The 13933-nt window shown below is 41.5% G+C and overlaps 1 protein-coding gene across 1 annotated transcript in view; it reads left to right on the plus strand.

Moving 5' to 3' along the window:
- The first annotated feature begins 211 nt into the window (after window positions 1-211).
- PRKAG2 (protein kinase AMP-activated non-catalytic subunit gamma 2) overlaps window positions 212-13933 on the plus strand; it is a 228908-nt gene continuing 215186 nt past the window's right edge. Inside the window, exon 1 of the mRNA XM_087730584.1 lies at window positions 212-416. Coding sequence (XP_087586710.1) covers window positions 315-416 — 102 coding nt within the window. The 5' untranslated portion in view covers window positions 212-314. The remainder of the gene's footprint in view (window positions 417-13933) is intronic.

Genomic DNA, 13933 nt, shown 5'->3' on the forward strand with positions numbered 1-13933 from the left:
GGAAGAGTGAGAAAGCAAGCAGCGTCTGTAAGGGCATCTCATGCTCTTGAGAAGGTCCCCCCTGACACCTCGCTGCTGCGATTAAAGGCCGGAGCTGGAGAAACTCCTCCCCTTCCCTCTGCTTCTCCCATCCTCCCCCCTCCCCTTACCCCCCCCCCCCCCCCATTTCCTAAGGCCATAAAAAAAAAAAAAAAGAGAAAAGAAAAGAAAAAAGAAAATAAGGAGCCTGGAGTAACTGCGGCCGGTGGGACGGTGGGGAGAGGTGCAAGAGGAGCCTCCAGATCCATCTCCCAGCACCACGCCGGGGTGAAGGGATGGGAAGCACTGCCATGGACAAGAAGAAAGATGCCTCCAACAGCAGCAGCAGCAGGAAAAGCTCCAGCCAGAAGAAACTCATGTTGCGAGTGCACATCCCCGTAAGTGGCTCCTTGCTCTTCCTGCCCTTCGGCAGCTGGCGTGGCTTGGGCGCTGGGGCATGTTTTTCTCTGACATGCAGCGCAGCGAAAGGCAGGGAGAGGGGTTTCCTGAGGCTTTTCCTCCCGCTGAGGTCTGGAGTTTAGGGGATGCTGGGCTGGGGGGGCAGCCCGTGCAACAGGCATGTCCTCCACATCTGGGGTGGGTTGGAGCACGGGGGGCTGCCTGGTCTCTGCAGTCTCTGGGTGCAGCGTCGGGGGCACGGAGGAGTGAGGGTAACTCCGGCTGCACCACTGCTCCCCTGCGCTGGGCTGTAGGTTTGGCTCAGTGTGTCACATCCAGCTCGCACGCAGGCTCGCAGTACGGGTTAGCGAAAGGTCTGTTTGCCCCCAAATGCTGGTCTCAACATCCCCAGGTTTGGCTCTGGGAACTGTCCGTGCCTTGTGGCTGAATCAGAGTGTTTAATCTGACTCTTCCCTCTCTCAAGACTAATCCACATCTGAATTTCCCAGGGCTGGGGAAGCCAGAGCTCACTCAGATTTGGACACAAGCAGTCTGTTTATTGCCGAAAGAGCAGGGACAGTTGTATTGCCGTGGTGGAGCAGACTAGTGAGCCATGCCGTCTGTTCACCGACTGTTCTGTTTCGTATATTCACACTACAAAGAAACATGCAAGAAACTATAGTATATAGATACAGAATACCCTCAGACTGAAAGTTTCTCTGTTCCTAATGAGTACTAAAAGGCTGGCTGACTCTGTCTTCAGAGTTTACAAACCTCTCAAAACTTTGATTATTGTTTTTCTTTACTATTAGGATGTTCTTGTTACCTACGTAACTATTTAGCTTTTTATTCTCAGTCACGATGTGCTTTTGGTTTCAGTGCTTCTGGCAAGAAATGGCAGAGTCCCTGTATCTTCTTCTTTGCAATCTGTTTTTTTTTGTTGTTGTTTTGTTTTTTTTTTTAAATCTCATTATATAAAAGTGGGAAACAGTCCTACACGTGTCTCTGCCAGGCCACCAGGGAGCAAAAAGATACTTCTGGTTCTATGTTTTTCCTTTGTTTTAGGGAAGAATAAGAAATCAAAGCAAATTTATTGGGTGTCTTGAGTGTGTGGAATAAAATGGAGGAGAAATACATGGCTCTTCTGCAGATTTCATTTTTCTCTGGAGAGGAATGCAAACCCAGGAGCCTAAGCCAAACTTCTGGAGCTCTTGAGTGCATTCAGTACGAGGAGAAAAGGGTCTGTTTCTGCTAACATGGGTGTTGCCTGTGAATTTGTGACTGGAGTTTTTAGGCAATAATCTTTGCCATGTTACTGGTAGTACTTCACAATAAGGATGTAAAATATCAAGAAAATAAACTGTACCACACCGAAGCGCCATTCCCCTGGGCATCTTATTCGTTTCCACCCTGCCTGTGGCGTTGTCTCTGCCGTCTCTTTTCATAGCCCCCCCACCTCTGACTCAGACTAGCCAGGACCTTCTGCGCAGCTGGATCTCCACCTCTGCTCCAAGAAGCTGCATTTTCTGCCTGCTGCAGAGCCATAGGTAGTTTAGGAGATGCTTGCTTGCTGCAGGATTTTACAGGATCCATCTGGTGCTTTTGAAATATCTTCCGACCACCAGATAACTCTGACCACACCAGTACTTAGAGCAATTTTCCCCATTTTATGGTGGTGAAGCTAAGGTGGGAAAAGTGCCTAAGTAACTTGTTCGTGCTTAAGTATTATTGACAGAGGAAGGCTAATGCTTTTTCCTAATTGCCTCCCTAAGCCCGTAGACAACTTTCTTCATGAATGTTGCCTTAGTTCTGTCTTGGATGGAACATCATTAGTAGTGGGCCATAATTTTTCATGTTCATTAGTCTCTTGGCTTCTTTGCCATGCAGTTTGTCACCTAGGTAGTGGCAGTTATTCATATACAAGCCTGCCAATGCCTGATACTGCACTGAAGTCGACGTGAGTTTTATTGTTCACCCAGTTGGAAGCAGTTCAGGATTTGGTAATGAGACACCACCTTCCATCCCTCCTCTCCATCCCCAGAATATGATCCTTCTGTTCCATTCTACATCATTCTAGCATTCCTGAAATGGACTATTGGGCCCAGGATCTTTCAGGTTGTACTCACATTTTTTGGTGGTTTTCTGTTATCTGGCAGAGTTTAAATATGACTGTGCTATAAGAAAGAACATTTTTCTCATTCTCCTCATTTGACAGTGGAATCTGCATTTGAAAAGATCCATTTAGACTGTTTTTTTTTCTCTTTCATAACGTTTTCTTGGCTGTTGTTTTGAAGCATCGTTCCTATTATTTCAGTGGCGCCTGTCAGTGTAGATGTAGTTGTCAAGGGAGCTTTCACCAGACAGTAATTTTAATTTTGTTCATCCTCTTCTTTGTTTTGCTGTGAGATCATGTTTATTGCTGAGACATGTAATTCTTGCTCATTGAGATCTTCAAATTAGGAACAAGAGAAGGACTAACAAGGTCTGAGTAGGAGGGGAGAGCGGAGTCAATTCTGAAAGAGAAAGCAGTGGGACAGAAAGGTACCGTTGCGATGCAGGCTATCCTAAAACATATTTATTAGTCACGTAGAAATGCTGACTGAAAAAGTAATGGCAAATATTGTGAAAAAAAAAAAGGCAAATAATGCAAAATATGCTACAATTAGGTTAGAGGATTGTGGAATAATAGGCATGTCTGAAAATAAAGTTGTATGCTTTCCTTCCCTCTCCCACATATTTTTATTTTTTGGGTTTGCCTGTGACAGTGGGAAAAAATGGATCAATTTAAGAAAACTGGTTTTGTGTCTTGCAACACTCCAGGGCATTTCTCAGGTACATCTTTCTCAAACAAGAGCAAGACATGATACAAAAAGTCTGGGAACACTCTATTTTCACCTTCTTTCTGTGCTCAGTCTCCTTCAGCACAAGTGGGTGGTGCCAACCCTTGCTTTTGGGAATAGTGGTAGACCACTAAGTTTCTGCTAGTTGGGTTTCCCAGCTGCTCTCAACTTGTCGTTCAATAGCCAAGAGTAAAATGGGGGCCACTGTATTTTGTTAGCATGGCAGGAAAGTATTTGCTAAATTGCTGGACTGATTGAACAACTTTTTAGTTTGTTTGTTGTTTTCTTTGCAAGTACACAACTGACTAACAAACTTAGTAATTTAGATGGACCATAATATAATTGCAGGAGCCTTTGTAAAGTAGAGGTCATGTCGACCTTCGCCTTTCCCAGCAGCACGTTCTGAAGTCTTGAAATTAGTGATGCCTAAATGGAAATTTCTGGTCCAAATATCTTTGAAAGCTGCTACAGATTTGAATAGAAACCTTTGCTCTCTAGATGCATCGCATCTGTAATATGAAGACATTAGCGTTATAAAATTCCTTTTTAAGCCATTAGAAGTTAATGCTTGCACATTGCTTTGAACATTTTGAAAAATCTATTCTAAGACGGGGTGCAATTGTCTGCTGAGTAGGAGCTCACAGCAGCGAGATCAGTATGTTCTTTTGTCATCTTGCAAAATTGATCTGTTCTAATGTTAACATTACCATTGTAATTCCGTGTTGCTGCTAAAAAAAAAAAAAAAGGAGAGATTCTGCTCTTGCTTACTTTGAATTTCATCTGGGATAATTCAGTCAGTGCCAGCGAAGTTATGTTGTATTTACATTTGCGCAACTGAGGGCAGAACCTGTCTCAAGAGCTTCACCATGGCAAGTGCCAAGCACCTGCTGCTCCCAGCAGGTGGAAATTGCAGAACCTTGGCACTGCCTTGGATTTTTCCCAAATACATCACAAGGTGACTTTTTATTCAAAAGAACAAAGAGATTTTTTTCACAGTAAGGACAAAAATAACATCTGTAAATGTATATAAAAACATTTTTCAGTTCAGTGAAGTGGCTGTGGCCTCTGGTACTTCAGCCCTGGCAGCAGAGTTGATGCACTAGAAGGATGCTCTCGGAGATCATGATCCTTTATTTTCAATGTTACACAAACAAACATCTCTGCACGCTTTCTCCCATTTCTTTGTCAACCTCTATGATTTTGAACAGATTTCTCAATGTGCAAATTTATTGCTGTTTCCAGGCCTGTTGTTATGTCGGGATGCCAGGCTGAAACATCAGATGGCTTAAATATTTCTAACCCGATAGATGACAATGATGTTCTGACAGCTAGTGTTGGCTCGGGCTCTGCCCCTCCATCTTGCTTTCCACACTTGCAAAGTCATTAATGGCTGCATGCCTAATAAATCACTGTGAAATTATTTTGTTCTGTCACAGTTTTTGCAGGGTGCTTCTTGTCTGCTGATAATTGCTGGGTGGGCTGATGAGAAGAGCACTTCAGTCTAGGGATCACTCTAGGAAGGTGCAGATGAGGAATAAGCTGGTCAGTTCTTTCAAAGGAGATGAGGGAATCAGCTTCTAAGGTGATTTAGGAATGAAAAAAATGTTTGTTTTCTTGGGAAAAGAAGGCAGGGGGAGAGGGAGACAGGAGAGAGAAATGTTTCCCTAAAATTAAATCTGCAACTGTCCTCCCCCTTGGTCTCATAGGGAAGACTCTGAGTTGTCCTGAGCCTCTGTGGCCTTGAAGTTTAAATTTGGATTCCTCCCTAAAGGGCTGATATATTAAGGATCTGAAAGGGCAAGAGGTATTTGCTCAGGAGTGTTGAGATGACACTTTGAATCTATCTGAAGGAAAAAGGAAAGGATTCATGTTTGCAGTCATAATAGCTGCCACTGTAATTAAGGAAGCGCTTAGTCTTTTTGGTTTTAAAGCATAACACAAACTGATCATCAGTGTATTGAAAAGTACTGCTTCTTTAAAACATCACTTTTTTCTGGTAGGAGATTCTGCTCCTTAGTGGTCTCATCCAGCCTCCTTTATTTATACCTGTGAGCCTGTGAGGACTGTGGGCTCAGAGGAGTGTGAATTTCCTTGGAGGAATAAGTCATGAATGTGGAAGGAACCTCACAGAAATGTGGCTGGTGAGACTTTTGGCCTCAGGGAAGGTTACTCACACTGTGCTTGTGTTGGGAATTACTGAAACAGAAGAAAATGTCATGCTCCTAGAGGGATCAGGAGTGAAGTGGAAAGTAGTGATCTCCACCTGGGAGGTTCCAGTGCCTGCTCACAGACCTGCAAGGTTCAACTTATGCCCAGTTTCACCCAGGCACCACATTGCATTCAAGGGAGCTGCTCAGATGTGACTGAAAGCAGAATTTGACCCTGAAGACAGGATTCAACAATCATTTTGTTGATGATGTATGGACAGTCATGGAAGTAGGTTGGTGAACCTGTGTGCTGGCTTGGCAGGGCTAATGGGAGGAGAAAGGAGCCAGACCTGTGTCAGCATGGCTGTTGGTAGACCAAATTAGGGACATCCATGTTGAGTAAAGTACCACATATAATTCTTATCCCTTTGAAGAAGAGCTGAATTTATATCAAAAGGCATTGCATGCATAGGGAATAATGAAAGAGCAGAGCTGGTTACAAGAGAAATGAAGCATCAAGGAGGACATCAGTAGCAGACAGATGTCACAGAATATGTCTGTCTGGCATAGAAATAGCCCCTTTGTGGGCTACGTTACCCTAGACCGATCATCAGGCTTTGACAATTAGCCAGCTTTCAGGGCCTGATCCAGTTGCAGAGGACTGCTGTCTCAATTTTCTACTATTGTTTGCACTGTAGACACACTGGAGAAAGTGTTACGGCCTAACAAATAGGGAGAGTTGTCTTCAAAGACAAAAAGAAAAAGCAGCTTGAATGTATCTTGAACAGAGTATGTTTTTTCTCCTGGAAAGGAGAACTTACGTATACACGTGAATATAAGATGCCATCAATAAATATAAACTATTATTGGTGGTTTGGTGATACTGAACTATATCTACTACTAGCAGTGAGTTGAAACAGTGATGTATATGACAATTTCTGCTGCAGAATGATTTTTGTGTTTATTCTTCAGGTAGTTCTAGAAACCGGAATATAATGCTTCAGTTTAGTGTTTGCTTCTGTAATACTATCTCTCTTAAATTGCTTGCACATAACTACATATGAAATCTTTAAAGCATGAAAGCATTATTTACACGGTAGAGAACCAAAACATAACATGGTACTTCAGTTTTTGACATTGAGGATTCATAGAATGGTACGTAGCGTCCTTTGAATTTTCATATAATTTAGCATGACAGTAAATTACATTATGTAAGCATGACTTTGTGGGATGCATAGCAAATGCATTGCGGTATGTGTTTCATGGTTGTCATTTATATCACACACCGTGATTGTTCAGACCTTATGGTCATTATTGCAGAGGGTGCCTGTGACCTTCTGCTCCAAAACGAGAACCTATGTCATAAGCTGAAGACTTAATCTATTTTTGCAATCAGGGTGATAGAGCTGTATGCCTTTTTTAAGCTGATGGAGAACACGTTCATAGATCAGGAGTTTCATTAGGAGGAAGCGTGTGCATTATAAGCATTATCTGCCATGTTATGAAGCCTTTATCATCATTTATTCACAACAGGCATTGTGCAGTTTTCAGTCATCTTTGCATGTCGGTAATGCTGCTGCAACAATGAAAATAAGAAAATACTCTGCTTCTGCAAGCTGAAGAAAGAAAAGCTATCAGAGTGGTCAGAGTGCTGGCTTACAGCACGACAAAACAGTATTTTCCTGCTCAGTTTTAGACTTACTAGTGGTCTTTTATGAATGACTGAATTTCGGATCTAGTTTGTGGAAGCTACATGCCTGTTGATTCCTTTAGAAAAGTTTGGAAGCATGTTTTCCATTGAATTAGAGAAATCAATACTTGGTGAGCTAGATTAGGGGTAAAATTTGAATCCAAGCATGAAGAAACATTTCAATGAAGGCAAGCTCTCCATGGAAGAGGTATAGTGGTAAGAACGTGATGGACTAAACAGGTGCCATTAGCGTTGCCTATAGCCTGTCTAGTGGAAGAAATGGATTGTTATCTGCATGCCATTTATTTTGAATGGACTCTACGTGGAAATTGGGAAAGACAGTTCGCATTATGCACAGAATCCTGAAGTGTATCACAATGTCTCTATTTTTGCTACCTAGCCATAATCTTTGACAAGTTTCCACAGATTAAGGACTGTTCTATGCCTTTAAATAGTTGTGCATTTCATAAGTTTGCTAAGCCTGTGTTGTCTTGCTTTTGGTGATGTGGCCTTTAAAAGGTCTAACTGCTAACAAGTGTTTTTGCCGAATCATGGAATAGTTGGGGTTGGAAGAGACATCTGGAGATTGTCTAGTCCAGTACTCCTGCTGTCCCTCCGGTCAGCTGGAGCAGGTTCCTCAGGACTGTGTCCCATCAGATTTTTAATATCTCCGAGGATGGCAACTGCACAACTACCTTGCTCTGAAGGAGTGCATTTGGGCAAGTGAAAGCTCCTTGAGATTAAATATTGTTCAGCCCCTACATAGGCACTTTGAGTTTAACTTCACAGTTGGCTGGATCTTGTCCCAAAAGCATAACATCCATCTGGGGAGTGAATTTGGATTTGGCCGTGTAGCGTAGAGACTTCTGGGAAAAGCATGCTGTGAGATGGGAGTCGAAACTGGAGGCACAATAGTCCCAACAAGGCTTATGGAAGAAAGGGACAGTAAGGAAGTGAGAGAAAAAGGTGCTTAGTCAGTGTTATCACAGTACATATGGGAGCTTGCCAGCTTCTCAGTAGAGCATTGCATCTTCTGGAATGTGGTTTTCATCATGCGTTGTCATTCCTTTTGCATAAATTAATTAGAGGGGGATTTGCAGTTACTGAGTATTAATCATGGCTTCTGTGTTGGAAGTGTGATCTAAACTAAGAGGCATGAGGAAAGACAGTTCAAGGATAAGAGCGCTAAATCATCACCGAGCTGTATTGCCTGAGGTTGGGCAGAGGAGAGTCCCTGATGTAAGCTTTGCGTTGCGGAATGGCTGAAGCTTGAGGTCCACAAAGAATAAACTTTTAACGTATCAGTGTGCCACACTGAAACATCTTATGGGATGTTTTTTCCATCCATGACTGAATGCTGTTGAGCTAGATGTCTCTGCATGCATAAGGATACATGTGTTAGTAAAGACAAACTCTCTGAAGAATTTAAAGCCTTGATAGCTGTTCGAGACTGGAGGCAGGTTAGAGGAACCGACGTTGCCCCTGCAGGACTGATATTCAAGTAGATGGCTGGAGTTTAAGCAGCTTGCCCCATGTTGTACAGGAGCGTGACAGTTGGATTCATGCAGTCTTGAGACCGAGTTCACTTATCTTAACCATAAGCCCAATCTTTTTCCTATGGTATTTGTTCAATAAGGATCCACGTACAAGCTCAACCTAAGTCAGCAGTGATGGAAAGTATTTTTCCTTTTGCTTTTTGAAAATACACATGAAGTGAAAGGATTCCAGTCTAATGTCTACAGAGAGTTGTGCTGTGTCCTGAAATAGCAGTTAGGACTCTTTTGGCAGTCTGGTCAGGAAGACTAAGGATTGAGGATATTAGAAAAATTAGAGGAGACTATGTTAACTTGCAGCATCAAAAGTGGTACTTCAATGAGTGTGCCTAATTATCACACCCTCCATGTGGTTCAGGTGGTTGTTGAAAGCTGTGAAACGTTAGTCTTTTATTTTCTGAATTGCGGGTGGCACATCAGTTGTAGAGTTCTTGAAACAAGGCATCTGCAGCCATTTAGCACGTAGTCATCTATAAACTCAAGGAGATGGGGTTTGGGACATCTGAAACGGCACTTTACCAGCCATGGTACCAACCTACAGCACCCTCCAAAGCGTTTGCAGGCATCCCGTCTCCCTTTCTGCACTCCTTCCAGCTGCTGGAGCTGGGCATCCCCTGGTACCGCTGCCAGCTAGTGCAGGAGGGAGAACACCAACATGGTCTCAACACCATTCTTGGATATTCCTTCCACTAATGCTAGATCAACTCTACATTTTAATGGGAAAATGTAGAGCTTCTGCCATCTGAAGAGTTGAGCCAACATTATTCATAAACATAAGATTTATAGCCTGAAATGAATGGGAGGTAGAAGATGTTATTCAGCTGTTCTCTTTGCCCTTTTATTTAGCTAGTTGATGTTAGAGGTAAATACTAATTTAATAGACTTCTTTTAGTTGGGTGATGATTAATTATACATTTTCCTTACGTTTTTTATGGTTTTGAGAATGACCGTACGCGCTCTAATCTATGCAGAGGCAGGAGGGTACATGCCAGCATTTTTTTTTTATAAAGTAATACCAGTCCTCAAAAACTGCAATTACTTCAGTTCTTTTTTCTGTGTTGTGTACTTAGAGTTCTGGCTCCTTTCACTGTGGCAGACCTGTGGAGGCATCATCAGCTGGCATGCAAAAGTGGCTGTTAAATGAACTCTTCTGATTTTCAGCTGTAAAACACTCAAGTCAGTAAAAGAGGAAACATGCCTTACTTAACCGTGTACCGTAGCGGGCTAGTCTCCACTACTGAGTCAGACAAAACTGTTTTTCACCCAGTATTCATCAGCTGACCTGGTGGACCTCAACCAATAGTTACCAAGGCAGAGCAAGCTGCTCTTCACCAGTTGGCTTTATTAACAGACTATGTGCATCCTTCTATCCCACCACAATGCTGAATAAAACAAGTTGCCTTACAGTGCCTTCCTAGTGAGCCAGCATGTTTTGTTTTCATGGTGTACATTGTCAGATAAAACAAGTGAGTGGTAACTTGGTAAGCCTTGGTAACTCGTTCACTTTTGATGTCCATCTGTCTATAATCTGAGATCCAAAAATCCGAGAACAACAGATGACTCAAGTTTACTTGAAATGCCATTCACAAGATTAATTCTTGAGAAAAAAAAAAAGGAGGTAAGAAGCCTAGAAGTTCAGAGAGATGGGATTTTTCAAAGAATTTAGGGACATTGGGTCCCTTTCCAGCATTTGAAGATCCTACTAGTCCACTTGCATCAGGATGTCCTTAAATACATTTGAAAATTGAGCTTTACATCTTTCAAGCTTTCAAGATGCCATTCTTCACCCTCTGCTATTTATACCTGTATTACAAAACAGACGCTGATTTTCCTACTTTTCCACTCCCAGTAACATTCTTTTGCATGTGATAGCTAAAATGAAAAAAAACCAAACAAAACCAAGTCAGAAGCTTGTTTTTTATGGAACAGAGATTGAAAGTCATACTAGGAAGTAATTTGGGAAGAGATAAATAGCAGCTGTTCTCTTGATAATAAAGACTGAAACTAATACTGATACTTAGTGCAGCTCAATCTGTTGTGACACACGATAAAGCCTATGTATGACCTTATGTTTGCCTGAGAGTGACCAAGTGCTACATATGATAAAGACTTCAGAAAGAAATTCCTTTTCTGTTCCCTTCAACTTTTCAATATAACTGGAGAAAAAGCTGCAATCATTTAAAATTTGAGAGGATTTATTTATTTATATATTTTTACCTGTGTAAACTTCTAAAGTTTTGTGAACTACTGTAGGCATTTAATGTGTTTAGACTCAGTCATTTCAAATTTACTTTCAAATATAACTGCTTTAAAAGGAAAAACATATTTCACTGCCATAATCTGCATATACTTTTTGTCAGCGTGTTTATGAAGCAGAGGTCTTTGGGTGTAAAGGCAAGTTCTGCAAGTCAGCATCAATATTGCTTTGTGGGCTGCTGCTTGTTGAGGTCACCGGAGAGAGACGGCAGCACGCAGCGGGGCTCCTCAGGTTGTGAGAAGCTGATGGGGTAACCAACTTAGTCTTTGAAATTTCTCTATACCTATCAGTTGTAAAACAAGCTTTTAGCCTTGACTGTATTTGGGTTGAAGTAACTGAGGAGGAGGCACACAGGTAAAAGCGAAGGCTGGTAATACCAATGGCAGTGATCAGTATATGCACTTTAAAGGATGAGAGTTGGAACACACAGGCTGAACATCTGGGGACATATGTCTGGGGATCACCTTCTCTTGGAGGAATGATGAAATCTAATTTCTCTGGACTTCAGCAACAAAATGAGAGGAAATATTAAGTATACACTCTAAGGAAACATTCATTTCCAGATAAGATATTTCTAAGAGTTCATTTCCAGAGAGCAATAGGTACCTTTGGTTATGTTTTATGGTCTTGAATGTTCTGTGCACTTGACCAGGTTAATTTAAAAAACATGTAAGGACACAAGTGCAGAGCCTGCGTGTGTGAAGGGAAACTGCGCTGCGTGCAGCTGTTTACTATAAACTGCATACATTCAGTGTGTATGTACAAGCTGGCAAATTGCTCACGTTGCAGAGAAATGAACTGTGATGGAAAATGCAATAGATATTTAATTATTTCAGAAAAAAAACCACGTTATGAATATGCTTCTGCCTGATGTTAAAACATCTGGATTTAGTTTCTAGCTGTACTAAGATTATTTTCTATTTCACATCCTGTCTCTTAATGTCACAAAACAAATAGAACAACGAGCTGACTTTGTATCTTGACCTTTAGGCTGTTTTTATTTCTGGTGGGGTTTGGGTTTTTTTGGTTTGCAAGACTAAATAATTTAAACTCCAGTCACCTGGGGTATTGTGCTAAGAGATTAACGCATATTAATTTGGGTCCTACTGTCCCAGGTAGTTGTAACCAGGACTAACTTTCTTCTTCCTTGTGTCTGTCTGCTTCCCTGCATATGGCCGTTGCTGTAGAAGGCCTCCAAGTCATGTCATGTCAAATAATGCATGGTCTTCAGAGCTCACTGGGGGAGAGAAAAGTCTGGGAACAATGTGACAGGCACAGCCAGGCACTTCCACTAATTGTTGATGTGGACGATGGAATACAAAAGCAGAAGGAAGGAGGGGGGAATGGAAACGTGTCTTGGTGTGGAAACGACTGTGTAAAAACAAATATGCCTGGGCTTGCTCATTGGGAATGTACATGTTGCGCAGGAGAACTCCCACAACAGGAATCCTCTGCTTTAGTCTGCCCCGCCAGATAATTTTAGAAGGTTTCTTTTTTTTATGTATTTACCTCTAGAGGCTTTCTTGGCTATTTGGAGATGTGGACTTTAGCCACCATGAATTGTGACAGGTAGTGGCAATTTACTGCTGAGCTAGCTTGAAATTATCTGTTAATTTTTGTTTCTATTTATTAGGTATTGCCTAAATATCGGGAATGGGAAATTTAAATTATTTAGTCATTAATGTAACATGCTAGTGGCATTTCAAAATATATTCTGCTGCATTGGAGTTAAATATCTAAGTGACTCTTTTCCATGCTGTGTCCTCTAACCCAAAGCAGGCTGAAGTGCTTTGCAGATCAACTATATAGAATAAATAAAATAGAATAAAATGGCATATTTGGGTTTTTCTATTCATAATGAAAAACAGAATTTCCTCTCAAGAACTGTTGTGCTGAAATATCTACACTGTATTTTGTTTAAACTCTGAAAAACAATCAGGTAAAGACAGTGATGAAGGGATGACCATTTGGTAGGATGAGCCTGAAAATGGAACGGTTATCCTATAGGATAGAGGCTATACGAAATTATGAGCAATTGAAACTGAAGTTAGTAAAGTTAGTGAGATTCGTAAAGTAAAATGAGTAGAGTTGTACTTTATTACACGGTGGAACTTTAGCTCTACAGGGAAGCTACCAGCCCATGCTGGGATTCATCATCCCCTGGAGACGACAAGACTCTTTACAGCAAGGAAACAGAAAACACAAGTGATACACAGGGCACTTGCATGTTCATCTATGCCTGAAACATCATCATACTTATGCCGAGAAGTAGATATTTCTGCAGTGAAATGCAACAGCTGCAATTAGTAATCAGCACGATGCAACACAATTGGTAAGAATCCAAATGCTTACTTTATCCATTTACTAAATGAATCACAAATGTCTAACTGAACCGAGAACTATTATGGAGGCGAGAGGAAAGGGAATAGCCAGCAGAAACACCAATTTGTTGATTATATAATGGACCTATCATTAGTAACTCGATTATGCCAATGCAATTGCTTTTTCTCCAAGACAGATACTTATTCCTACCAGGGCTGATTGATCTCGAAAAGCAGTCTGATTATGCCAGAGTGTATTTTAAATGGAAAATGATAATAGAGTTAAGGAAGATGGAAAACTATTTATCAGTAGAAATATGATTGGTGACAGCATTGCAGAAAAGTGAAAATGCAGAAGGACAGGATGGTTTATCTAAGGAGTTAGATTTATCCCTTTTTAGTTAGAATTATGTAAATTCAGTGCTGTGAAACTTATCACGAGGACAGCCCTGAAGACTGATTGTGGCTCAGAGCACAAATCAAGTTCATCATATAAAATTCCTCACAACAGTCCATTGTGGCTCTTCTATTTCAACAGGCAGGATTGGCCTTCCAGCAATTACCACTGAAGATATTTATCACTGTAGTGTGGAAATCCGACTTCCTGGCACTGGGCTGGGAACTTTGGTTCACAGCGAGCTCTTAAACATCTTTGCTGACTAAGACTGATTTTGAGCATGTTGCCAAAAGATACTAGTTTCTCGGTCT

Source organism: Nipponia nippon, unplaced genomic scaffold, assembly GCF_047370975.1.
Source record: "Nipponia nippon isolate SJK-2023a ecotype South Korea unplaced genomic scaffold, ASM4737097v1 scaffold_1, whole genome shotgun sequence".
NCBI classification, from domain to species: domain Eukaryota; kingdom Metazoa; phylum Chordata; class Aves; order Pelecaniformes; family Threskiornithidae; genus Nipponia; species Nipponia nippon.